Source organism: Sprattus sprattus (assembly GCF_963457725.1).
Source record: "Sprattus sprattus genome assembly, chromosome: 18".
Lineage (NCBI taxonomy): Eukaryota > Metazoa > Chordata > Actinopteri > Clupeiformes > Clupeidae > Sprattus > Sprattus sprattus.
Window position 1 is genome coordinate 12183841 of NC_137916.1, and position 26790 is coordinate 12210630.

The 26790-nt window shown below is 45.6% G+C and overlaps 2 protein-coding genes across 2 annotated transcripts; both read right to left on the minus strand.

Annotated features, from left to right (window-relative positions):
- Nucleotides 1-375: 375 nt before the first annotated feature.
- On the minus strand, nucleotides 376-21899 carry wizb (WIZ zinc finger b). The gene is made up of 18 exons (XM_080856429.1): nucleotides 21793-21899; nucleotides 21063-21279; nucleotides 20715-20919; nucleotides 19371-19455; nucleotides 18770-18909; nucleotides 17043-18614; nucleotides 16309-16497; nucleotides 15429-15839; nucleotides 14528-14890; nucleotides 12792-12944; nucleotides 11700-12266; nucleotides 9624-10067; nucleotides 8407-8985; nucleotides 7536-8108; nucleotides 7050-7261; nucleotides 6373-6640; nucleotides 5905-6070; nucleotides 376-3385 (listed from the first exon to the last, which is right to left on the minus strand). Exons 2-18 carry the CDS (start codon nucleotides 21201-21203, stop codon nucleotides 2998-3000), a joined length of 6456 nt encoding a protein of 2151 aa, XP_080712555.1. The 5' UTR covers nucleotides 21204-21279; nucleotides 21793-21899; the 3' UTR covers nucleotides 376-2997.
- Nucleotides 21900-23672: 1773 nt separating this feature from the next.
- pglyrp6 (peptidoglycan recognition protein 6) lies at nucleotides 23673-26136 on the minus strand (the record flags this gene model as incomplete). Its single annotated transcript, XM_080856155.1, has 5 exons — nucleotides 23673-23687; nucleotides 23988-24282; nucleotides 24414-24624; nucleotides 24897-25736; nucleotides 26073-26136. 5 exons carry the CDS (start codon nucleotides 26134-26136, stop codon nucleotides 23673-23675), a joined length of 1425 nt encoding a protein of 474 aa, XP_080712281.1.
- Between the last annotated feature and the right edge of the window lie 654 nt (nucleotides 26137-26790).

The window sequence follows — 26790 nt, forward strand, 5'->3', positions numbered from 1 at the left end:
TGACTGTTCACAGACAGGTAGCTCAGCGTTTGTTGTAAAGATGTGAATTGTTCTAGTGAATACATAGCTACTGATAGTGTGCTGACTATCCCATAAATATAGTCATTACATTACATGCATTACAATGCAGTGTACTCTAATTATGAATAATACTATCTTCATGATGACATGTATATTAGCAGGACAGATTCAGAACAACTAAGGTTGAGTTTCATCTGACATTTAATGTTTGTTCAGGAGCTGATTTTGATAGAACTCCCTGCTGTTCACATACAATACAGTATTTCCATACAGTATTTCCATCACTGCTGGGTCCTTTCACCAACTCTCTATGTCTTACCCTCCAACACACACACTCACACACACACACACACAAACATACATATGCACAGGCACACACACACACACACACACACACAAACACACAGATGTAACTGACATGCAAACATTACCCCCTGTAACCAGTCATACTAGCTTACGGGGAATAAGGTATCTTAAAGGGCAGTTCAAACATCCAGTCAGGCACACAAGTAACCTAGTGCAAAGGCTGGGTCTGCGCCGAACCTTCCCTTTAAGATACAATGTTTAGAGTCCCTCTTCAGTAGGACACAACAGTCAAAAGTTCCCCCCATCTTACACATGATTCTCTTCATTGCATTATCACGAGCACCAACTTGTCATAGTTTTCAGCTTAGAGATTTTGAAATAATAATTCCTTGAAAAAGAGCACTAATCTATTTCACTGTCTATGACGTCAAATACAGAAACACATGTAGCGACTGAAAACAAACAAACAGACGGCATATTAAGTCAAAAGTAAATTCACAATACATGGAAATCAAAATCACATTGTCATGACTAGCTGTTAATAGAACTGTTAATGTCTAGTAATAGTCTTAACCATGTCATACATTTAGTTTACATTTACTGTATACTGTATCTATTTTTCCCCATGGGAGTCTTAACAGTCAGAAATGTCAGACACATACGGTCAATAGTATGCATGATGTGGACCCTTTGCTTATTGCTTCAACTCGCAGACATGATCTGAAGCAATGAAAAAAATGGGAGCGCTTGGGAGCTCGGGCTGTCATCCACGGCGGCAGCACTCAGCTGAGCGTTTCGGTCATGTCAGTGCCAAAACCAAAAAAACAAAACAAAACAACATTGTTGATTTGTTATGTCTGTGTAACTGTGGTGGACCTGGGGTCAAAGTTCAAGTGAGGTCTAGGGCAGTTTTGTGCATCTCCGCCATGTGCCAGCGGGCCACACGCGAAAAGAAAAAAGTTCCCTTTTGCTTAAAGGCCATGTCCCTTGTCCAGTCACACACACTGGTAGACTGAGCCTGTGAGAGTCTGGTGTAAACGGCTCACAGAGGTGGGGTGTGTGAGGAGAGGAGAGAGTCTTTGGCACACCCGTAGGGACTGGTGTATGCAGCACGGTGGCGCTCTTGGCATGGTTGGGTGAGAACTGGCAACAGACGATCTGAGTCACTTTCAAATCGTTTTCATTTATATTACTTTATCAGTGACTGTTTATACACAAATTCACTGTCACATACATACACGTACACGTACACACACACACACACACACACACACACACACACACACAAACATACATATGCACAGGCACACACACACACACACACACACACACACACACACACACACACACATGTACACACACACAACTGCAAATTAAAATACAAACATGAATAACTGCAAATTATGTGCAATGCACTTGTGTGCATTCCTCCATTCATACATCTATGACCATTTTTGCCATGGAAGTCTCAGATTCACTGCATTCACACATGCAGCAAATGAGCTGAAAAAGCTGGTTTAAAAGGCTTGGGGTCAGGGGGATTGGAGGTATGGCAAAGCCCTTTAGGGGCTGACTACCACAATGTAGTCCCAGTACCGACTGTGCCAAACTGTATTCTTTGAGAACCTGGACACAGGAAAAATAATAAACAAAAAAAAACCTGGAGGAACATGAATAGCTACCACAACAAATGTGTGGTCGAGCACTGCAATGAGAACGGAAGATATCCTTCACTTATGACTACCTAAAACTTACAATCCTCTTACATATTTAGAGTTAAAATACAGTTTACACAACATCTTACATCGTCTTAGTTACTTTGACTAACTAAATGACCAAAAAATCGGTCACAAAATGCAATATCAGATGGGACTGGGTCTGCCTTGATTTAGTGTACAATTCTTGCTTTTTTAAAAGTGCCAATGTTTTTTGTGTGCCATTGAAGTTCAGAAGGTGCATGAATGAACAATTTTGGTGGCACTGTGCCATGGTGAGTTCATTGTGGCACAGTTTTAAGGGGTGTGGCTTTGTGTTTGCGTTTAAAAATAAGACACATTCAATTCAATTGGATTTTTATCCCTGCCACTTGGAGTAGGCATTTAGGCTTTGGCCTGGAGCAAAAGCTTTGCAATGATAAGGTTAACAAAGTGCTTAAAAAAAAGACAATGGCCAAAATATAAATAATGGAACAGCACGTTGACAGGTGTTTTACCATTGTCTTGAATGAAGAGCAACTGAGTTCATGTGTTCTCCTGATTCATAAACAAGCTGCCACTAGGTGGCGCTACTCGTGTAGCCATTTAAAGCACCGGAGAGAGGCATGGCAACAGGAAGAGAGGGCTTCATCACTGGGTGAGCTTATCTGAGCATGTCAATCCACATGCACTCGTATATACACGATCATAACACATACAAAAAGAAGGAAGGCCTCTCTGCTGAAGTAGCCGAGGTAGCATAAAACCCCAGCAGCTTTTGGACGACTTGGACATCTCTAGGTTTGCCTTAGCCTCCCTCTTCTCAATGGTTGAAGCAGCACAAATTCCCACATGTATGGGCTCATGTCATGACAGTTCACTCCTCCTCCCCCGACAGAATGAGTGCTTGGTAACAGTAAGGAGACGGATGGCATGAACACAATAATGAAGGCAAGATGGAGGCACATGAAAACGTCTATGTGGCGGAACTGGGAAGAGGCTTAGCCGCTGTGCATGGGGTCAGCGTGGATCCCATCGCTGTGGGGGTGGGCGTCCTTGGGGAGGATGGGGTGGGTGTTGCCGTGGGAGTCTGGACAGGGGTTTGAGGAGCAGTGGCCGTTGGCGTGGGGTTGGGGGTCAGGGTTAGGGTAGCAGTGGTGATGGATGCAGGCGTGGAGGTAGTGAAGGAGACTGGGGCCAAGGAGGTGGGCGTCTCGGGCGTGAGTTTGGTGGTGGCGCTAGGGTCAGGGGTCGTGCTGAGGGTAGCTGGCTTGGTGTAGTTGAGGTTGAGGATGTGCTGCTGCAGGTGGCGGATCCAGTCCTCCTGCACTGAGAGAGGCCCATGGAACTCTACCTCACAAAACCTGACAGACACAGACAGAGGGAGAGAACATGGAGGGGATACAGAACAAAGAGGGATAAGAGAAGAAGGTAGGCCTGCCTTTATCGTTTTTAACAATCTTTAAAAATACAGCCAAGAATTCACCTTTCAAGGGAAACTTCAGTCATTTTTAACCTGGGCCATCTCTGTAGTGATCCTTTCCATTTAGTCAGACACTAATAATTACATTATGATCCTGTCAGTGGCGGGAAAAATGGCACACTGCATGCCCCATGGGATAACATTGTATAGCCGTTTTGCGGTTGCCAGTTGTAGCTTTGTAACTCAGTACTAGACTGATTTCAGCTGTAATTGTCCTATGTAAAAGTTTGGACCCAAAAAGATCTAAAAATCCTAAAGTTTCCCTTTAACTTCAGGAGCAAATAACGTCCAAAGACATAAACTTCACAGACACATGGGGCCCTATCTTGCCGATCAGAAACGCAAGTAGGACGGCGCCAAACGCAAGTATCTGTGTGGGCGGCTCTATGGCGCAGTTGCTATTTTAACGGCGGAAAAAACACACTTGCTCCCAGCGCAGGTGTCAAATGGGTTGGTCCAAAGGAGGTTACTCAGCCGTAGGTGTGGTTTGGGCGTAATATGCAATAAACCAATCAGAGCGTCATCTCACATTCCCTTTAAGAGCGCGGAGCGCATATTCCATAGCGGCTTGTTATCGTAATGGCGGAATTACCGGGAGGAAGACCGTGAGGCCACCAGAACGTCTGTTACCAGAAACAATCACGTCAATATTTTCTCATGCTTGTTTGAAGAAATGTTTCTACTTTTCATTTCTCGTTTGTATTACTAGCATTCGCTCACTGAATCACTAGGATATGTATGCATGGTAATAATATTGCAATTTGCTCAAGCAATACTGGAGATGGCAATGGTTTGCTTACATCATTATAGAGGAAGTAGAGCTTCTGAAAGTTGAGCTCTCCTCTCTCGTGCTGCTGCTGGGGCATTTCGGTTTAATGGCATCGGCACATGCAGTTCAACCTCACGTCTTCTAAAGTCCTCTAATCTCTCCTCGTTTATGTCATTGTCACATCCATGATTCATGGCAATGTTGTGTAAAACACAACATGCCACAAAGAATGCTGCGACTTTTTGAGGACTGTACTTTAAGGTACCACCTGACCTGTCCAAACACCTGAAGCGCATTTTTATAATGCCAAATGTGCGCTCTATACGTGTGTGTGTGTTTTGTGTTGAAATTAGTTTCGCGCACTGTTGCAGGGTTGATAAAGGGCGTCATCAGCCAGGTTTTTAATGGATAGCTGTTGTCCCCCAACAGCCACCCATCAAATGGAGGATTCCCCTCGAAAAGGGCCGGAATTGTTTGCCAAAATGAACGAATCGTGGCTTGAGCCAGGATAGTTGGCAAAAACGTGACAGACATGTTAAGTGGCATCGCAAATAGTTTGGATGTTTATGGAATGTGTTCCCTTGTGGTTTACATAAATCAGTGCGTTTACTGGGGGGGCACGTATTTGAACATGGGTGCAGTCTATAGCGCCAAGGACGCCAGGGAACCCCAGAACGCCTGCTTAGCTCTCGCTTGGCTGTCGGGTGTTACGGGAAATTGTATGAATTCCCCAGCATGTCGGACTAGACCTGACGTAACTGCATGTATAGCCGAACTTATTGAAGACTGTGAAATGCCTCCAATAGAGCTGAGGGGGTGCTGGAACGACCCAGACGCATAAAAATGCAGTGCCGTTGTCACTTTCACCGCAACGGGGAGGGCATAGGGAGAGTGTGCGTCTGTCCCCAGCTCATCTGCCAGGAGATGGCAGATATCAGTAACAGCCTGACGGGTCAGGCGTAGCTTTCGCCTACATTCCTCCTCAGTCAAAGCAAGGTAGGTCTGCCTGGGCCGGTAGACCCTCTGGCGTCCGATCCTCTGCCCCAAGACAGGTGTCTTTATATACCTATGTGTCATGCCGCTATTGGCAAACCAGTCTGGTTTGAACCGCCATTACAATTAACCTGAATCATTTGGGTCAATGTGTACGCTAGATCTATGCCTATTTTTAAAATATCTTAGATATGGATATCACAATGATTTCCTCATGTGGTAAATACTTCCTTGTGTATATGGCTTGCCAAAAAATTGGTGTAAATCTCTCGTGTAGACGACAGAAGTAAAGTGTAGCCTATAGGTCCTATACTGTGCGGGCAAGCACATGCGCCCTTAAAATAGCGTTCTGAATACGCGTTACAGACTTTAGACATTGCGCCTCTGACATTAGACCAGCTTTTTTGTGGTCAATGGCGCACGGCGTTGTTTTGAAACTGCAAAATACCACTTGCGCCAGAGAAAAGCCTTCTCTGTTCCGCCCCCGCCCATGTCGCTGCTAGTTCATTTCGAAGCGCGCCTCTGGAGGGAAAATCGCGCTGTGCACCGGGTGCAAGATAGGAATGATACATGCGTCGGTGACAATGTCAATTGCGCTGGGTGCAAGATAGGGCCCATGAAGTCTAACTGGTACTGACCGGCACTTGAGGGAGTATATTTTGCCCACTACTTTGACCAGCGGGGTTGATGGGGGCTTGGGCACCAGAGCAGGAACAGTGCTGGTGCGGGGGGGTTTGGGAGGGCCGGTCTCTCTCTCTCCTGCGTCTGGGTGGGACGGGTGTTTGAGGGGTCGCCGCTCAAAGCCTACACATACACAATGACAACATCTAGGGAGGTAAACTAAAGCCTACGAATACACAATGACAACATTTAGAAAAGACAGTTTTCAGCAGTTTTTCTGTTGGTTTCAGCACATAAATAATTAACAAATATTTACAAACATAAATAAATGTTTCAATACATGCAAAATTCATCCTCAATGTTACACTACAAATGTTTACGAGGGAGGGAGGTTCAATTTAACCTGCCCATACAACTACTCCTCTGTAGCCAAGCTTACGTATGTGTATTTGTATGTGGGTGTGTGGGTGGCATTGCGTTCGTACCTCGTGGCAAACGGACGTTGAGTTCACTTCGGGCTACCTGCGCATGTGGTAGAGCGGAGCTGGAGACCTGATGGGCGTGGCCATGCTGGGAGGATCGGTTCTCTGCTCTGACCTCAGTTGACCTCGACGAACCCCACTGACCTCCAGCAACCTCATTGGCCCTATTTCGACTCTGAGACAGAGATGCCCACAGGGCCGAGGAGGGCTTCTGGGATATTGGAGAGGTGTGGCCCGAATCTGACGCAGGTGAGAGAGAGGAACTACCCCTCTGCAAACACACAGGTAACACACTTAAACTTAATAGTGACAGAATTAGACCAACATGTATTGATAAAGTTGGATTACAAATAAAGGAGTCTTTCAGATGGTATAGGACCATACAGCACATTATTTAATCCCTATAACAACATGGAGTTTATATTATATACTTAGTGTGTATATGAGTGTAAAGTGATCACACATCCAAATGTTTAAGTTTACCAAACATCCATTGCAATGATTCAATTCACCACAAACTAGAAATTCAAGAAATTCTTGCAGAACAGTCAGGCACGGAAAGCTAGTTTATGGTGGCTAACAAGATATTATGTTAACATCAAGTGCTAAGTGTTGAGGCAGGTGGGTAAGAAACCAACAGCATCAGGCAGCTGTGTTTGTCTGTGTTTTGGTCCTCTCACCTTCTTTGTACCGGAGCGTCCGCCCTGCATGTACCCACGATGCATCTCTGCCACCTTGTTTGGCCGACTGCGCATCCAGGCGCTAAGTGTCTCGATGGGGGAGCCGTTCACCGACCATTCTGTCACGCCGAACTGTCGCAGGTGCGCTCGCGCGTGACTGGCTAGAGCCTTGCGGTTCTCAAAGTAAAAGCCGCACAGTTCGCAGCTGGCATCTGCAGAGAAAAGTGAGTTCATGCTCTCTCATAATCTACCTCTGAGAGGAGAACAGGCGACCAAATCTCCCCAGTGATTGAGTCAACCACCTGCATTCTCTGGGTTAACAGGATTACTGGGAACTAGGAAGAAGTTAATTGGTGTTTAGCTGGCTAAGACACACACACTGAGGGACCCTTTATTGAGGCTGAGGCCTGAGGCTAGTAGAAAAGGTGGAGGAGGAGAAGGAGAGAAAATGAGAGGAGGAGCATAATATTAAAATCCATGCCTTACCCGAGTGGCCTACCCCATGCTTGTCTGGTGATGACTTCCCCTTGAGGGAGAAGTCATGTGGCACTGGTGAGAAGGCTTTCGGCTGGGGCCCCTGGTTGCTCATCCTCTCAACTGGCCGCACTTCTTCCCCGGGGGGCCTCTTCCCCTGCGGGGAAACCACCGTGAAGAACTTCCCTGCTGGCGGGGTGGTGGACATGCCCGCCAGCCCCATGCCGTGCTTGTGCAGCCTGGACCCTGAGTGCAGCATGTTGAGTGGGTGTTTGCGGGTGAATTTGGAGGGCTGCTGCCTCAAGCCGTCCCACGTGGGGCTGCCGCCAGGGCGGGGCTCCTTCTTGACTCCGCTGGAAGGGGAGCTGGATGGGAGAGTGGCGAGGGCCGAGTAGGAGCCCCCCTGCTGCTTGCGCATGATCTCCCGGAGCGTGTCGATGGGGGAGCCGTTCACCGACCACTCCGTGATGCCCATCTGCCGCAGGTGGGACCGGGCGTGGCTGGAGAGGCCCTTGCGGTTCTCAAAGTACTCGCCGCAGAACTCACAGCGGATGTCCCGCGTGGGCTCGGAGTCATGAGTCAGGCCTAAGGAGGAGAGATAGACGAGGAGAAAAAAGAAAGGGAGAAGAGAGGAGGTAGATAAGTTAGGATGTAGAGTGAGGAGAAAAGAGACCAAGAAGATGGACAGGTGGAAGAATACAGTAACAGCCGATGTCAGACACATGAAGCATGACTGACTCCACATCCCTCCATCACTCTAACAGCACTTAGAACATTCACATATTAATGTTTTGATCCCGCTTCTTTGTTTTTTTAAGTAAGGTGTTCCACATATGTTTCACATCCAGTGTAAGCAGGCTCTAGGCCAAGCATCCGGACTCACCCCTGCTGATAGGGTGCAAGCTGTCTGCGCTGGCCCAGCTGGGGCCCAGAAGCTCCATGGTGAAGCCCCCTGCTCCACCCTCTCCTCCATCCACCGTGGTGCCTGGCAGAGTGACCTCTAGCTGGATGGGCTCCGGCTTGGGCTTGAGCGGGGCACCCGAGCTGTGGGTGGCAGGGCTGGCAGAGGCTCTGGAGGCAGAGGCCGAGGCTGACGCCTCCATCCTGCGAGCCGTGGGCTGGTGCTGTCCTGGGGGGTGGGTGAAGGGGAATGGGAGACGCCTAAGGAGTGCCCCCGGAGGTGAGGCGGAGGAGATAGAGGAGGGTGGGTGAGAGGAGAGGGGGACTCGCGGAGGCCCCGGGCCAGGGGTGGAAGGGGGGGACTTTAGGGGTCTGGGGGGCAGGGCGCAAGGCAGACCGCGGCGGGTGATGATCTCCCGGAGTGTGTCGATGGGGGAGCCGTTCACCGACCACTCTGTGATGCCCATCTGCCGCAGGTGGGACCGGGCGTGGCTGGAGAGGCCCTTGCGGTTCTCAAAGAACTCGCCGCAGAACTCACAACCTACATCTTTCAGTGGTTCAGCTGAGGAAAGGGAGATACAAATTGAAGCAAAACGTGCTCCATGAATTACATGTTTACTAAACCAGGTTAACAAGGTAAAGGTTTTAAGGATAATGTCTTTATACCAAGGCTATTAACTTGATACTGTAATGGGGCTATATGATCTCATCTTAAAGCAGCACAATGGAGGAATTGCTAGTCGCTAACAAGATGCTAGCGGCTAAACCTAGCGAAACCTCTTGAAACTTGCTTACTTTGACACTATGACAAACTAGTGAGTCAACAACTTTCCTAACAAAGTCAAACATCAAGCAAGTGCAACACAAGACGGCAAATAAGCTACTTACTAGTTCGGCAGACAGTAGTAACCAGGCGGCTTCAGACACACTTACATAACATAGTTATATCCCTACGGACCCTGGTATGGCAATGGCACGGAGGCGATTCTCCATATTAAATGTCACTGTAGCGCCCCAAATTTTTTTAGCTGTTATTTTAAGGTAAAACTGCCAATCCTAACCCTAACCCTAAAGTACAATTCCTACATAATGCCACTTTAAACTTATATTAAAACTCTAATATAATTACACCTCACTACTATAGCTCATGCAGATGAGGGCAGGCAATACTACAACGCACTCTAGGAGGAAGAGGCTTACCTTGGGAGTAGGGTGTCAACTGCCCACCGCTCAGGCGGAAGACTTGCTGTGGGGAAGCTCGAGGCTTTTTGCGGGGTGGCCCAAACAGGGAGGAGGTAGTTTTGGAGCCTGCCGCACTGGCCTTGAACTGCAGCGGGGAAGCAGATGAGTTGGGCAGAAGAGTTTGCTTAGAGGAAAAGTGGGGAGAGGAGGAAGAGGGTAAGGAGACCAGGCTGCGGAGGTCCTCAATGCCAGCTGAGGGGGAGAGACCCGCCACCCGGCGCTTGAAGTCGTCGGTGAGGATGAGGCGGTTGAGCAGGTCGATGGGGGAGCCCTTGGACTCGGAGTACTCCACGCCAAAGTGGCGCAGGTGGGCACGCGCGTGACTGGACAGGCCTTTGCGAGTCTCAAACCACGCTCCACATAACTGACACACTATGTCTTTGTTGGGGTCAGGCTCCATGGCTAGAGGGTAGAAGAGATGAGAGAGAGGACAAAGTGTGAGATCAGGACTGAGAGAGAATAAGTGATGGATATACTTAGACAACACCATGTCCTCTGCGTACTTATATACAGCCGCGGAAAAAATTAAGAGACCACTTCAAAATTATCAGTTTCTCTGGTTTTACTATTTATTGGTATGTGTTAAAGTAAAATGTACATTTTAGTTTTATTCTATAACCTACTGGCAACATTCCTACCAAATTTCAAATAAAAATATTGTCATTTAGATCATTTATTTGCAGAAAAATGACAATTGGTCAAAATAGCAAAAAAGATGCAGTGTCTTCAGATCTCGAATAATGCAAAGAAAACAAGCTCATATTCATTTTTAAACTACACAATACTAATGCTTTAACTTAGGAAGAGTTCAGAAATCAATATTTGGTGGAATAACCTTGATTTAAAATCACAACTTTCATGTGTCTTGGCATGCTCTCCACCAGTCTTTCACATTGCCGTTGGGTGACTTTATGCTACTCCTGGCGCAAGAATTCAAGCTGCTCGGCTTCTTTTCATGGCTTGTGACCATCCATCTTCCTCTTGATCACATTTCAGAGTTTTTTTTATGGGATTCAGGTCTCGAAATTGGGCTGAGTCCAATTTTCAGCTTTGCCCAACACACGGTCGTCTGATGGTTAGACGGAGACCTGGAGAGGCCTACAAGCCACAGAGTCTTGCACCTACTGTGAAATTGGACTCATCAGAGAAGACGAACTAGGAGACCCTCCAGTCGGCTTTGGTTCAATCCTTATGGTCTTTTACAAACCTCAGCCAGGCAAAGTACAACGTTGTCCCGGAAGAAAAACTTGCTTCCTTTTGCTCTGACAATGTTCCCCAACTCTGAGAAGTGTTTTTTCCAGCAGGGCAATGCTCCATGCCACACAGCCAGGCCAGTAAAGGTGTGGATGGAGTATCACCAGATCAGGACCCTGTCATGGCCAGCCCAATTTCGAGACCTGAATCCCATAAAAAAAACTCTGAAATGTGATCAAGAGGAAGATGGATGGTCACAAGCCATGAAAAGAAGCCGAGCTGCTTGAATTCTTGCGCCAGGAGTAGCATAAAGTCACCCAACGGCAATGTGAAAGACTGGTGGAGAGCATGCCAAGACACATGAAAGTTGTGATTTTAAATCAAGGTTATTCCACCAAATATTGATTTCTGAACTCTTCCTAAGTTAAAGCATTAGTATTGTGTAGTTTAAAAATGAATATGAGCTTGTTTTCTTTGCATTATTCGAGATCTGAAGACACTGCATCTTTTTTGCTATTTTGACCAATTGTCATTTTTCTGCAAATAAATGATCTAAATGACAATATTTTTATTTGAAATTTGGTAGGAATGTTGCCAGTAGGTTATAGAATAAAACTAAAATGTACATTTTACTTTAACACATACCAATAAATAGTAAAACCAGAGAAACTGATAATTTTGAAGTGGTCTCTTAATTTTTTCCGCGGCTGTATATGTAAATAGCAACAACCTTATACAGTTCATGACTATCATACAGTTCATTATTATTAACAGTGGGAAGGCGGGGACAGTTCCTTTAAAGTGTCTGTAAGCCAAACAATTAAGCTGTCTTTTTCTTACTGAGATTGAGGGGGGCATCAGTCTCCTGTGGAGCCCAGTAGGGCTTTGAGGGAGGAAGGGGAGGAGCAGAGATGGTCTTGCCCAGGCCACCCCTTCCATCCAGGGAGCGCAGCGGGGAGGACACAGGCAGCAGTGAGGAGATGGGAGCCTTCCTCAACACAGGTGAGGGAGAGCGAGAGGGCGAGCGAGACCTGACGAACGGGGAAGAGTGCAGGGAGCCGGTCAGTGACGGGATCGAGGGCGAGGGGGGCGGTTGGACTGCTGACATCAGGACAGGGGGTTTGACGTCCAGGTCCTCCTCCTCTTCGTCTTCCTCATCCTCACACCTCTCCTGCTCTTTCTGTCGAGGGGGGCTAGGGGAGGAGACGTTTCGAGAGGGCCTCTTGGGCTGGGGGGGTGGGGAGTGGGGCAGAGAGCGCTCCTTGGCAATCTGGTAGAGGAGGTCGATGGGGGCGCCACTGCTCTCAGACATGCCCACTCCGAGCTGGCGCAGGTGAGAACGTGCGTGGCTCGACAGGCCCCGCCTTGTCTCGAACGGGGCTCCACAAACCTTGCACTTTAGAACACCTGTGCATGGAGGGAAGAGAGGGGAGTGAAGGAGAGGAAAGATATATATACCCCATCATAAAGCCTAAGACGGCAAACATCGGAAATGTATATCATATTTCACTTTTTTTTTGCAAGCCAAGTCACACTTTGAAATACAACACACAATAAACGCTTGATGCACTGAATAGCCAACAAATAAATTACTCTGAAGAAAAACAACATGGGTAAATACTTTCAATCATATCTATCCTATATGATTATTTATAATGGAGGGCCGATATTTTTACACTGAAATTTAAACTAGAGAGAGCTGTTACTGTTTGCAGAAAGGAATTTAGAACAGATGAAATTGAAACAGAGCTAGGATTAGTTTATTCACTGAACACCGTACATCAATACCATAAGCTGAATAATGGAAGAAGACAGTAACAACTTCACACTGGCCATAGTGTCATGGGTCAGAGCCAGGTCATGTAAACTTCTAGTTCTCCATCCTCACATGCTGCTGAGGAAGAAACACCTGCAACCTGCTCTGCTGCTCACCCTTGCTGTCAGTGTCCTCTCTGGGGGATTGGTTCTCTGACTCCAGGGGGGAAAGCCTTGTCTCAGCAGGACTCTGGGGCATGCCATCCAAAACGGGCATCTCATCTTCATCATCTTCATCGTCATCCTCCTTCTGTTGCTGCTGTTTCTCCCCTGGCACACACACATACACCAACACACAATGAGTCGTTTATGAATTCAAATCAGATTGATCTTTATCCTTGAATAAGAGGTCAGGACTAGTAAATTATAACATGTCATCAAAGATTACGAGGGAAGTCCAATTACAGTCACTGAATAATGAACACGTTATTAACAGATAATGGAGATGTAATTACTGAACTGAAGCGATGGCCTTTAAAAAAATGTCATAAAAAGTTTATATGGTGGAAAATGTACACAGGCAACACACTCGTGATCAAAAAACATTTATGTCTAAAACATTATTTAAACTTTACTTGTACTTAAATTCAAAGTAACAGCAACATATGACTGCAGAAAAATAATCGTAACATGTCTATAATACATCGGCGCATTGTTACGGATGAACAAAATGTGCGAGCGAGTGGGCGTTCCTGTTGCTGTCATTAGATCGCATTGCGCTCCCATAGATCTACTGGGGAGTCTCTTCGCTTAAGACAACAGAAATTCCTTTTGCAATCCAAATACCGAAATCTTTTGTTTTACCTTCGACACATCGTAGGCTACCTAACGTCTGACTTTGAGTAAAAAATGAAATAACCACGTAGCCTACGCGTGAGTAAATGAATACAAATTGGGAAGAAAAAATATCCTTCAAAACTTTTTATTCGGGCAGGCTACAGTCTGAGTGCTCCATTTTCCAACTATGTAAAATTATGTTCAAAGCGCTATTTCCAGACACTGAGGTAAAATGGCGTTACTACAGGTAATATGGAAATCACACCCTAGCCAACAGAAAACGCTGAAATCGACATTTTTGACATGACACAACTAAATATATTTATGACAATATGCTTCGCAACAGTAGTTTCAATTTATACAACAATTTACAGAACAACGTGCTTTCACTCCCTAATAAAATGACACGGGCTCCGTCGCACTGAGTTTAGCAGTCATGTCAATGATGCAAGCCAGACAGACAGTAATTTCAAATGGTCTCATATGGCTTGATTTCTGATGGCTGTTGTGTCTGGCGCTCATCGCATTCATAACGGGACATGAAAGCTTACAGGAATGCCACGATGAAAGAACATTTCCCGTGCACGCACGCACGCACATAAGTTACGCGGCACTCACCACCCCGCAGATGGAGAGCATCAGACTCCCGGCTGCACGGATCCGACAATTTTTCCACTATTGTTTTTATCTGCGGAGAGGTGGAAGCAGCCATTTTGCCCCGTACAAATGCGCCGCCGAACTAAGGCGTGACCAATCGAGCAAAGGCGGAGACCGAATCAAAAACCACTTCATCACATTTGGGCCAATTCGGGCTACGCATTTCTTCAAATATGCATTAAACACAGACAAGTCAGCTACAGAACAAACAAAGTCATGAAGTTGTCGTTATGTCTACATGAGATGAATGATGCCATGTAGAGTACCTGACAGAGAATCAAGTTGGCAAATTTACCATATAAAGTTTTGGGTGATATTCCTTTCTTTTCAAGTTCACCAGCTTGTCATGGGCAGTAACGTAATAGGACTCTTCAGGTCTTAAACGACCAGCTCTCTAACAAAAGGCCTCATTGACTCACCCTCTCGGTCGCAGGCGCTATGTGTCTTCCAAGGTAGAGGTGATGACTGTTTTGGCACATCAATATCCTCTTCCCTCTTATGTCCATCTGAGCCTGGTTTATCTGCCTCAGAATCCAGATCTGGGTCCATCTCCTCCCCAGATGTTGGGGTGCGTGGTGGAGCTGTAGGCAAAACAAGGTCTGGCCTGCTTGAGAAGAGCTCCCGGAGGATATGGATGGGTGAGACGGTCACCTCCCAGTTGGTGATGCCAAAGTCACGCAGGTGGGCACGCGCATGGCTGGACAGGCCAGCTCTGGTGTCGAAGCCGGCACTGCAGAACTCACATCGCATCACGCTGAAGGTATCTGGGTCGAAGTTGGCAACTAGTCATAGAGTAGCAGTAGAGAAAAGACAGAGGCTTCAGGGTCATCAAAGTTGAGATTTTGACAACACGCTATAACAGAAGTCTTCTTGCTAAAGTTACAAGAAGTGACATGGTTGGAAGGGATGGGTTAACTTAAAGTATATTTTTTGATAAATCCAGGAGGACTGTCTGGCTGCAGCACCCCAACAGATATATTCTTTTTATTGTAATATTTTGTTCAATTCTACTGTGTTGAGTTGTATTTCGCTACACACAGAGCTGTTATGGTTATCGCTCAGAATTCCTAACTCAAGCATTTCTATTCCCATAAAACCGACCCCACACATGTCTAACTCACCAAACTTGCACCTCCTGCACAACTTATAATTCCGCACATTAATAAGGCATACTTAAGGTGAGTGCTGTTTGCACATACATTTTCAATTCACTCATCCACAACTTTTTACACCCCTCCATTCTCTAGAACCTGCATTAATAAAGCGTCTCTTTACTCCTGCTAACCAGAAATAGATTTTTCTTCAGCAAATATTCTTCACCTTTCTTCCTTTTTTTCTGGTAGGAAAACTTTGTCTCAATTGCATTGACTTCCTCGGGGGAAATGAAATGACGCACATTGTAGCTGACCCCCACTCTGTTGAGGTGTCCTCTAACATGATTTGCCAATCCAATGCCATTATGGAAGCACTCTGGGCAATATGGGCACTTCCTTTCCACGTTTTTCATCAGCCCTTCATCTTCATCATCATCATCTGACAGGGGCTCAGTCAGGAACCTCTCAACATCATCATCATCCTCAGCTTCATTGCCATCGTCCTCTTTCTCATTCTCTAGTTTAATGCCAGTGGTGTTCTCCATGCTGTCAGTAGTTTCTTTATCTGGTTCCTGCTTCAAAGTTCTCTGTTTGGGGGATGAGGGGGCAAAAGGGTGCTGCTGTGTTGATGGGCCATCTGTCAGGTAAGAATAGGAGGCGATACATAAGTTGGCAGCCTCAAGCCTTGTGGGGTTTCAAGACACAGCAGCTCAACTTGGGTCTGGGCAGTGCCAGGTCAATGTGCTATGTTCGCCGGGCCAATAATCTAAGAAGGACATATCAGGAATTCTTAAGGTGAGTTCTGAAATAATAGTAATAGCCTAGCAGAAAATCACACAGCAGCCTCTAGGCTTCAGGACCCCAGTAATTCAGGGTTTTTACTACTTCAGAAACATTAGATGCACACAACATGACATACAGTGGCATGAGGCAATGTGGATGAGTCACACAAACAGAATCATAGAGCCCTCTCAGCACCATCAGATAGACTATGCAGTTAGACTGTATTATAATCCAAAATGGTAGACATGCAGTACCTCACACTGGGGAGATATGTCATTTTAACTACTCTATGACCTCAACAGCTCTACCTGTGGCACACTCACCCAGTGTTTTGCTTCGCTCCCCAAAACCGGGGTACGAGAGGGGAGTTTGGGAGTCAGGGAAGAGGGACTCAATGAGGACCAGGGGCACCATGTGTCTGAGCTGAGCCTGTTGCCCATCTGTTGCCCCCTGTAGGATGGCTGAGAAACTGCATTTCAGCTGCTTGGCTGCAGCGGGCACCTCCACAGGGTCTGCAGGGGAAGGGGGCGACTGGGTTCAGTTACAACGGAGAGACGTGGGAATACTCCTTATCTACTGCCCAGTAGACAAAGACTTATGGGCCATATGGGTAGACTGTGAATACTGTAAAAGAGGCCAATGCAGCTCAATAAGCCAGTGCTTACTACTGACCACCTACAACAAGATAGATATGATGAAAGAAGGCATCCATCTACCTTCATGCCACAGCGGGGGGTTTCAAATGCCATGCCTTAAATGCTTAGTTATGTGAACACTTGTGACATGTTCAAATTTCAGGACACGTTTCCCATGAACACATGAGCTGAAATTTATGGTGGTCAATAATATCCTGGAATATTATTGCACTTGACAATGTCTTGAAATGTTTCAATGACTTCAGAGAAATTAGGTGGTGTCCACTGTTATCAAACCAAAGCAGAGATACCAGCAACAGAGCAGTGCACTATTGCAGCCATGCCACATCAGAGCCTATGATTCATCTGCTGAGACCATGAGTGGCTGGAGAGGATTTGCTGTATGAAACAATCTGTCTTACCTTTGCTATTGTCCCCGCTGGATCCAGCTGATGCCTCTGGAAAATGTTGAGTCTTCTTCAAAGGTTGGTCTTTTATTTCCACCTGGCTCTGTTCCTGATCTCCCTTCTCAGAAGCGTTATCCTCTCTGGCAAAGGAGCGTACTGGTCTGCTGCTCCCCTTACTCCCTCGAGCTGACCTCCGATTTCCAATGCTCTTGAAAGCTACCTCCCTCTTTGGTGGCGCGGGCTCTTCTGGATTTTCTGGCTGTGTCTCTACCGACTTCACCTGGTGGGAGCAATCTTCCACGGCCGCATCGCTCCCAACAGGAGCACTGGCCACTTCTTGGCTCAGTCCTGCTTGTGGAGGAGTCTGTCTGAGCACATTGTGCTCCTCCAGAGAGTCAGAAAGACCTTGAGGAGTGTCAGCGAGATCTAAACCAGACTCTGCACGTGGGCCTAGCTCCTTTTGTCTCTCCACCTCTGTGGTAGTGGTCTGTGAGGAGTGAGCTGGACAAAGGTGCTCACATATCCCAGGACTGCTAGATTCCTGCATGGAGTGCTGATCACAGGACAGTGTGGTAGCAAGGCCTGAGGGCCTGGTGCCAGGGGACTGGATTTTTTCTGCTGAGGAAAGTTTTGGCTGGAAGCGAGGGGAACAGCGCAGCATGCCAGCTCTCTTTCTAGGAGCATGTGCCTTGGCATGGTCAGCGAGCTCTTGCGGAATATCTGTGCTGAAGTTGCACTTAAGACAAACAAACTGATGGCAGATGGGAGTGGGCTTTTTGCCTTTGGGCTCTGTCACCCTGCCACGTCCGCTTCGTTCCCCTGCCTTTTTCCCGCCTTCATTTAGCTTGCTTATCTCTTCCAGGATCTTACACCGAGACTCTCTGTGCCGTGTCTGGTGGTTCGTGAGTGCCAACCTGTCCTCCAACACCTGTCCACATTCCTTGCACTCGAAGCGAGCAGCCTTGCCTCGCCTGCTACCCGTGCCCTTGCCCCCAGGTCCTTCCTTCTGGCTATGCTCTCGCATGTGGTCCCGTAGGTGGCACTGCTTCTTAAAGTAAATGCTACATTCCACGCAGGTGAAAATCTCTGGGCAAATATCTTGGTTTGGCTCCTGTGGTGTCTCACTTTCTGGCATCTTTTCTTTCCCATCCGGCGCATCCTCCTCTTCCTTATCCTCCTCTTTGTTATCTTCATCTTCTTCGTCCTCCTCTTGCTCTTCCTTAAAATCAAAGAACCCATTATCAGAGACTACAGTCCCACACTCCTTTGGTCTAAGGGGGGTGACCCTTGATTTCCGGCTAGACCCTGGCACTGTGCGCTGCCAGCTGCCTAGACCAGAGAAAGGCCTCAGCAGGGCCCTCTTCTTTCTCCGGCGTTCCACAAAGGTGCAGTGTGCCCAGGGGGCCGGAGGAGGGCTCTCAGGATCTGAATCTCCGGGGAAGCTGTACACATCCATCTCTGGACCCACATCTCTAGCTTTTTGCTTGTCATCTTTAGCCTCCTCCTTGTGGCATCCCCCCTTTGGCTTTGCTTTGGGCAAAAATGTCTCTTTTTCTCTGGATACATTCCCAGCGTCAGCATCTGACACTGTAGACCAAACAATAGAAGGCCAGTTGTAATGTAGCCACTTGCATCCTAATTCATTTTCAAATAAATGAGTTGTCTATGGTCGCACAGATTTTAAGATGGCATGTAGTTAACTATCTCTCCAAATGATGAGTTACACTTGAAAAATCTCTTACATTTTGGTTCTGTGGAGAGAATTCTCTTGGACCCCTCTTTCTGTGTGTTGACTGCTGGGTCCTGGAGAGGAATGAGTAAGTCTTTCTCAGGGAGTGCATGCTTAGGTTTCTCTGGTGTTTGGCAACCATCTTGGACTCTTCTGTAGATATAAATGTAATAGTATGTTTTCAACACTGGGAAATGTATACTGGGAATGTAAAATGAAATATATCAACATACACTCTCAATGAACAAGGACAGTAATATTATCCCTCCTGGTTTGCATTTGATTTATGACCTGCTTGTGGTGTTTATTACGTCATGCTCTAATCCCTGTTCCCACCTGCCCTTTGAGTTTAATCCATACTCTGATACCCAGAACAGACCACATATCACCTCACATATCTTTTGGATCAGCCTCAAAAGGACACCACTTCCAATCCCTGTCTACATCTCCTCAGATCTAACCAGTGTCTCTCTCTCTCTCTCTCTCTGCCTTCATATCTTTTGAATCAGCCTCCACAGGCCACCACTTCCAATCCCTGTCTACACCTCTCCAGATCTAACCTGTCTGCTGCTCTCTCTCCCCAGTGACCCTCTCTGACCTGTTTGACCTCTCACCTGTCTGGCTCACATCCAGAGGTGGGTGATCCAGGGCTGTGAGCGACGAGGCCATAAGGGTTACAAAAGTGCTGTAGCTCCTCCTCTGGCACACACCACCACCACCACGACAGAAACACAAGAGACAGGACAGAGAGCACGCATGTCACTTCACACAGGGTACTTCAACAGCACTAAGGCACACTCACTGGAGAAACATCAGGGGGACAGAGGGACAGAGACAAGAAGATCTAAACAATTAAAGTGTTAAGTACTGACTCTTCTGTAATAACATAGTAACAAAAGACTATCATGATTGTTTAAAAGAATTGACTGAACAGTATAATATGTTTTTTCTTTTAAGGCTGCCCAATCTGTCTAGAGACAAATATCCCATCCCATTTTTTTTTTTCAAATTAAAAAGCATCCACAGACCAATACACATTTATAGTCTATGACTTTAGCAGCGCATCTCTTCTTTACTCTTTGTCGCTGAACATCAGAATTGACAAAATTACAAAACACAAATTCTGTTTAGTGAGAGGACAAGTATGTTGTCATAAAACTTTATTACAGAAGTTCCAAATGATTTTGGTTATGCAATACAGTGTATTCATAACAATCTATGCTGCACTGGGCTGCCACATGCCATATGCCAACCCAGCCTTGCCAGCAAGGAAAGTAATATAATTCCACGTGTCTATACTACATTTACAACCTCAAAACACACTATATATGTATTTCTGTCCTGGAAGTATTAGTGATAATTACTACACATACTAATGACACTTTATATTCTGATGGAGATTTGTTTAGGTTTTTCCAAAATCAAAACGGCATAGTCCATTAAGATCATTCTGCTTACAATGCTGTATTTGTGCATTTGACAACGAGTATTTTAAGTTAGAGTGGACTACTAGCCAGCTACAAACTAAGCATCTGTATTAGTCTCAGGAAGGCAGATTTAGATGCATCTTACTGCAGTATAAGGGTCAGATCATTTGGAGTTCCCAAATGATGTTTTCTATAATCTTTCACCATATTTGCACACAGGGAAGCCATCAAAGTTAATCTATGTATTATGTGACCACTGCCTCTGCTGCTTAGAATCTAGATTAACGTTAAATCTGTCAAACAGAGCAATTCTGTTGGGTGCTGATATGAGGATTTTATTTTGCCACAAAAGCACTTTTTAACTGTGTGTAAAATACGATGAATGTGTTTTCTACTGGTGATACACTAGAAAAGCCACCCACTTTCCGGATTGAAAAATGTTCTTCAAACTGTCATTTGTATATAGTGCATGAATGAGCTTAAGTTTTTTGGGAGCAGATATATACACTACTGTATGAAGCAGCAGCCTACCGTCTTGTGTCTCTTTCTCGGAATCAGAGTCCCAGGTCAAGGAGGAGGGAAAGGCTGAGGACTTGGAGCTCCTCTGTGCATTCCTCCCAGATCCGACCTTAGAGAGCAGCAGGCCCTGGGCGCCCTCCGAGTCCCTGTCTCCATTCTTGTTCAGCAGGTGCACACCACATGGGAACTCTTCTTTCTCATCTGAAGAGCTGGAACCCTGGGTGATGCCGTGCACACAGAAATAATGGTCTCACGAGATGCTACTTTATATTATGTTTATGGTATCAATACAAACAACAGGGTTGTAACTATTTAAAGAGTTCAGCATAGTGTACAATGAGTATGTGCAGAATTGCTTACCTGTAAGGTGCGGTTTAGAGGTGTGGGTGATGTTGAGTCCTGTGCACTGACTGAGGGCAGAGACCCATGCTTGGTCCCTAAGGTGCACTGATCACCAGAGGGGTGTGCACCCCCTCCAGATTCCATGGTCCCCTTGTGCATTGAACGCTGTTGCCAGACCGTCCTCTATGATTACATTGTGCAGAATGTATCCACTGCTGCAAGAACCTCAACTTCCCTGGCAATTAAATACAAATTGAACAGCTTGTACACGATAAAAGTGGGATTCAAATTGTCCAAAACGTTAAATCCATCATATGACCCTATTATAATAAACCAAAAGACTAGAAATCCGAGTTCAGAAACTTATTTTTAATAACAGCGTTTGCAGTGTGCGTAAATTCATCTGCATCACGTTTGTCTCACTGCATCTGCGGTTTGCAATTCGGGACGGTCTGACCCAATTTGAGCTGTCTGCAGTTGAAAAAGCAGACTATTCCCTCTTTAATGACAAACATGTAACAAAGATGTTTTTCCATATTTCAACATATGACACCGTTAACACATTACATTGCTGCCAAGGCGGGGTGTTTACAATGAAGATTAATCATTTCAGCTTGTGACACATCCTTGGCAAAAATGACTGCTTCCAAACGATGCAGTCGTAGCCGGTTTGAATGTCAAAGCTAAACCTTAGGCACTTCAGACTTAATTTCCCTGGTGACAGTATTCTGCAAATAACGTTACTCACGGTTTTCGGCCTGGTTGATAGGATTGGTGTAACCTTAACCAGCGGTCCTCATGCTTTATTTCTATCGATGGTGTATACTCTTACGGCTGGCACATGCGTCTCTGTGTGTCGCCGTGTAATCCTGATCACGTCGGGGATCACATTGGTATGCAGTTTTGACTGTAAGTCTTTCGTAGTAGCCAAATTCACGACTCCATGTTGTTTGCCTGGTAGGGACGCCACGGCTGCGCAAGTGACGTCGGTGAGGAGGGGTAGAGAGTTTTGTAGCAGAAGACGGATTGTTTCAGCAGTAGGCTGAGGTAACGAAACTTGAAAGTCTCTTGGGAGCAGTTATAACTGTATGAACCCACCAGACCAGCCCACTCCTCAACCCTCCCATAGCCTACTCTATTCCCCTCGTTTTCTTAGTTTAAAGAATCTATCACGAGTCAGTAATGAGCCGCAACTGGAAACCTGAGAAAATTTGCCCTTGAAAGTAGGCTACAGTTATGAATTGCTCCAGCAAGTGTGGTGGAGGTAGGTATTTATTACACGTAGGTTACGATCGATAATTAATCTAACAAACACTTTAAAATAACTTAAAGTGGACGTGTCCTGTGAATGTGTAATACAACCCCTGACAATTCTGATTTGAACAAGAGGACATTTATGTTGGTTAAGGATGCACACTGAAATCACATACTATTATCCATCATGAAATCATACTGTTGGTTGTGAAATAAAAATAAATCGTTGGATTTAGAAACCTTAGAAATCAGTAACTGCTGTGTATGGCAACAGTGCACAAATCCCCCAACAAAGATGTGCTACTCACTATCAGGAGGGAGATGGCTCATCCCCCTTTGCCTTTTCTCCTTGAAGAAAACTGCCAACAAGGCTATGGATGCCCTTTCTTTAGCATGTACTGTTCCTGATAAAGCCTATGAGGTGCATAGGCGGAACACAGGTGCCTCAGGTGAGACTTCCACATTAGCTTGAGGCCCCCATAAAATATGTATTTTTACTTTGAAGGAGGCCTGATTGTCTTGGTTTAGAGACAAAGTCTTAGATGCACAATGGGCATTTTTGTTGTTAGAAAATAATTATAGAACTACAACAAAGATACAACAGTGTGTGACTTTACTCTTGTGGATTCAGAACATCTTCCTTCGCCTCCCTTCTTCTGTCTAAGGACTCAGGAATGTTCATTATGACATAGTAACATTTCATTCACAAAGTGAAGAAGCATTGAATGCTCAAGAATTTTGTCAAATTTTGTAATTTATAGTTTTCCTGTAGAATGACACCATTATGTCTGGAAACATTTACATTTCTAACTAAAACTAAACATCGAACCATTAAAAACATGGGTTATGTTTTATTGTTCACAGACACACTGCCTCCTTGTCTAGCTGAACTTACGCTGATATAAAAGGTGTCTGAAGAACACATTCCAAAACAAGGAACCAGCTCTGGCCATCTTCTCCGTATGCAACAGAGAGTCTGTTCTGGGGAATTGTGGCTGTGGCTTTTGATTAGAATGACATGATTGTAACTACTCCATGTCATTCTCATTTTTACCTGAGGAGAGCAGCAGTGTCTTGAGATCACAAGCATCACTGCCCTGTGATAATACAGATAAGGTTGATAAGGCATTGTTCTCATAGTCTGTGTCACAAGTTTGCATTGTAAGGCTTGGCCTGACTCTGATTTGTCATAATATCTAATGACCGGAGAGTAGAGAGCATAGTGCAAGCTCTGGTAGGTAGATAAAGCTTTTTTACAGCCCTCTGTTAACACAAGCTGAGAGTAGAAATAAAGAAACGATCTGAGTATTAGGTCATTATTTTAATGTCATCATCTTGCTTGCTTCAAGATAAGTTCCCTCTGCCTCGTAACATTCAGGTCTGGATTTCCTGTAGAACAGCCAACAGAGGTTTACAGGTCAAATGAGAGCATGAGTCACATCAGATATGGAATGTGTAGATGATGTAATATTTTAATTTGTTGTAACTCTTTAACATCTATGTGGCAGACACACTGCCAACTCATAGTGAAACCATCATTTTGTGATGCCTGGTTCATTCAGTCTTTATAGGAATGGAGGAGGAAGTTGAGTAATTGCCATTAAAAACTACTCTATATTACTACTACTACTACTACTGCTGCTGAGTTTCTACATACAACCTCTTTCACCAAAAGCAGTTTTCTCTTACCTTGTAGTGCTCCCAGGTTTGCACATTTGTATAGAGGGCATCACCAGGACAGGAGGTGTTCACCAATTGTCTGTGTCCGTACACAATGTAGTCTGCTACCAGCCGTTCACCACTCACTGCACACATTGCCAGCTGGTGCCTCACAAGGTCCCGGGCACTAGTGGACGGCAGGAGCTCCATATAGTCCCCGATGAACGACACCCCATAGCCCTTGGAGTTCTGTCCCTTAGTGTGGGCCCCTTGCCAGTGCCAACCACGACCCTCATATAGGTAGCCATCAGACCCCGCCACGAAACTGGAAGACAAAATCCAAATCAACACAAAGTCACACTAGATCGATGGTAGCAGGTGGACTTAATTAATGCTTCATTAAGCCTGTTGGATACAGTATAGTTTTTTAGTTCTTCAAAGGCAAGTGAGTTGTACCTGTATCCAATATCATCCCAACCACGGTCTTCCTGGTGGAAACGCTGCATAGCTCTCATGTCCCGGGAGCACTGTTCAAAAGTCTGACAAGGCTTGCCAGGCGTGTGTGTGTGGTGAATGTACATGAAGGACAGAGGCAGAGAGAGAAGGGTCGGGGTGCCGCGATATGGTTTTGCTTCCCACTGGCAGCGTGGAATGATGGCTGGACATACTGTCAGTGCCAGCCAATCATTGGAGACAAGATGACAAAGAAAAGTGGAGATGTTGAGATGTCATTTAGAAGATGGTATAAATATGATGTAGCTAAATAAATAGAAGCAAGTTGTGCTTTAAAAATATATTTAACACGGCTGTTTAGAAAATGTCTAGAGATGCATGCAGATACCATTTATATGACAAAATATACTGGAAAAGAACTGTACCCAGTTACACTTTATATGTGTTTGCTAACAAGTTGTCATAGCAGCTGATATTTTCACTTACCAGTGTACCTGTGTTCAAATGCATTGATTCCTTCCCGTTCAATTCTTTCCAGTGTTTCTTTATTTGTCTTTCTCTGTTTCCCTTGACCTTTATTGAACTTCTGGTACACAGCCAAGGTGCCCATCACCTGCCTCTTCAGGACACCAGGTCTGGACAACCGCTTAAAGTTCTGCCTGCGTCTGGGACTAACAAGCCTGGGAGCACTATCCAGCCCATTGGCCCTTTGACGGTAGTATTGCATCAGCAGGGTGCTCAGCTTGGCGGGATGACGGGAAGGGTCGGATACTTTCATCCCCAAAATCACCCCATCCATGCCACCGTTCACCTGAGCGTCAGTGACCAGAGAGGCGACATCTGCAAGGGTGAACACCTTAGGGGAGCTCACATTATCCCAGCATCCATCTGAGCCCAAACGATGAGCGGTTGAAGAGCTTCTTGAACGATGGAGAAAGGACACAGCCAAGGTTTCGGCCAGTGCCAGTGGGTAGAGCCCACGGACACGTCCTTTGGAAACTGACTGCAGGCCAGCTTCAATGCCCAATAGGAGGGGAGCCAAAGCAACTGTTGTGCCATCACTGGTAAGAACGACACCCTTCTCCACACCTGACTCCGTCACCATATGATGTATTGCTGTTGACAGGTACTCAGTGACAGTGGAGTTTGTCACCAGCCTACTTCTCCTCTGGTCCAAACCCCCCAAATAGTGCTGAATGAAGGAGCTGTCTAACCCAGCTGCTTTACGCAGTTCCTTCAGCAAGGCAACTGGCTCCAGTCCAGGGTCTTGAGCTTCTATCCACTTCACAACATGGATGAAGTGATTCATATGACGAGGTGGGTCCACTGAAACCAAATGTATTTGTTACTTATAGTCCACTGTCACATTTAATTCAGAATTCAATCCTCAGTTTATTTCTACACATTGAAAAGTGAAAACATTGCCAGTACTGAAAGTGTAAAAGCCGATCTTTCTGAACTTATACATATTTTCTGTTGTAGACTTATTTTTTGATGAATTCACACTGTACAGATCATCAGCCATCTCAGCGCAAAAATAGACCATGGATAACAGTTTTAATTCATATAAGATTAAACTATTTCTTGATAGATAATTGTGTGAGCCAAGTCACAACACCACCATTTGTTCTCTCTATAAGAAAATATATTTGAACTACTTACCAGCTGCATGACTGATGGCATCCACCATAAAAATAGTCAGGAACAATTTCCAGGGAAAATCCATGAGTGGAGTGAGCTTCTCTTCTGTGTTTTCTCCGCTGTTGTCCCAGAACGGCTCCTCTGACCTCTACGGCCAACCAGCATTTATATGTACTAATGGCCTTTTTGGGTGTGTTATGCAAGAGGTGTGCTGAACTGGTATCAAAAACACAGAGTCATCAGATAGAGGCTAATGGTGGGAGTGAACAGGTGGCATGTGTGTGAGTGCAGATAACATCTACTTAAGCGTTCACCTGCATGTCAGTTACCCTCATTAGACAATATGTTTGGTTTGACCTGAATATTTTGATCGCAAACAAAGATTTAATAGTAGCTAGTTTGCGCTGTTCTGTGACCGGGGTGGACACAGCTGCATGAATTCCCATGTCCTGGCATCCCTGTCATCCACATTTAGCAGCAGAATCACGGCTCTGGGACAAACCCCCTGTGAAATGCACCCGCTGAGTCCCATATAAAGATTAACCATTGACAGGGTTGTTTTTGTGTAAAAGGGGTAAAAGAAACACCTGTTCTCCATTTAGGCTGTACAAATGACGTTGCATGAAACTTCCCAAAGTGGAAATGGAAAAGCAGTTTTACAGACAAAAATGAGAAGAACTAGGCCTATTGAATCCCTATTGGATTTATGTCCTTTTAGTTGCCCTGTAGATTTGAATTC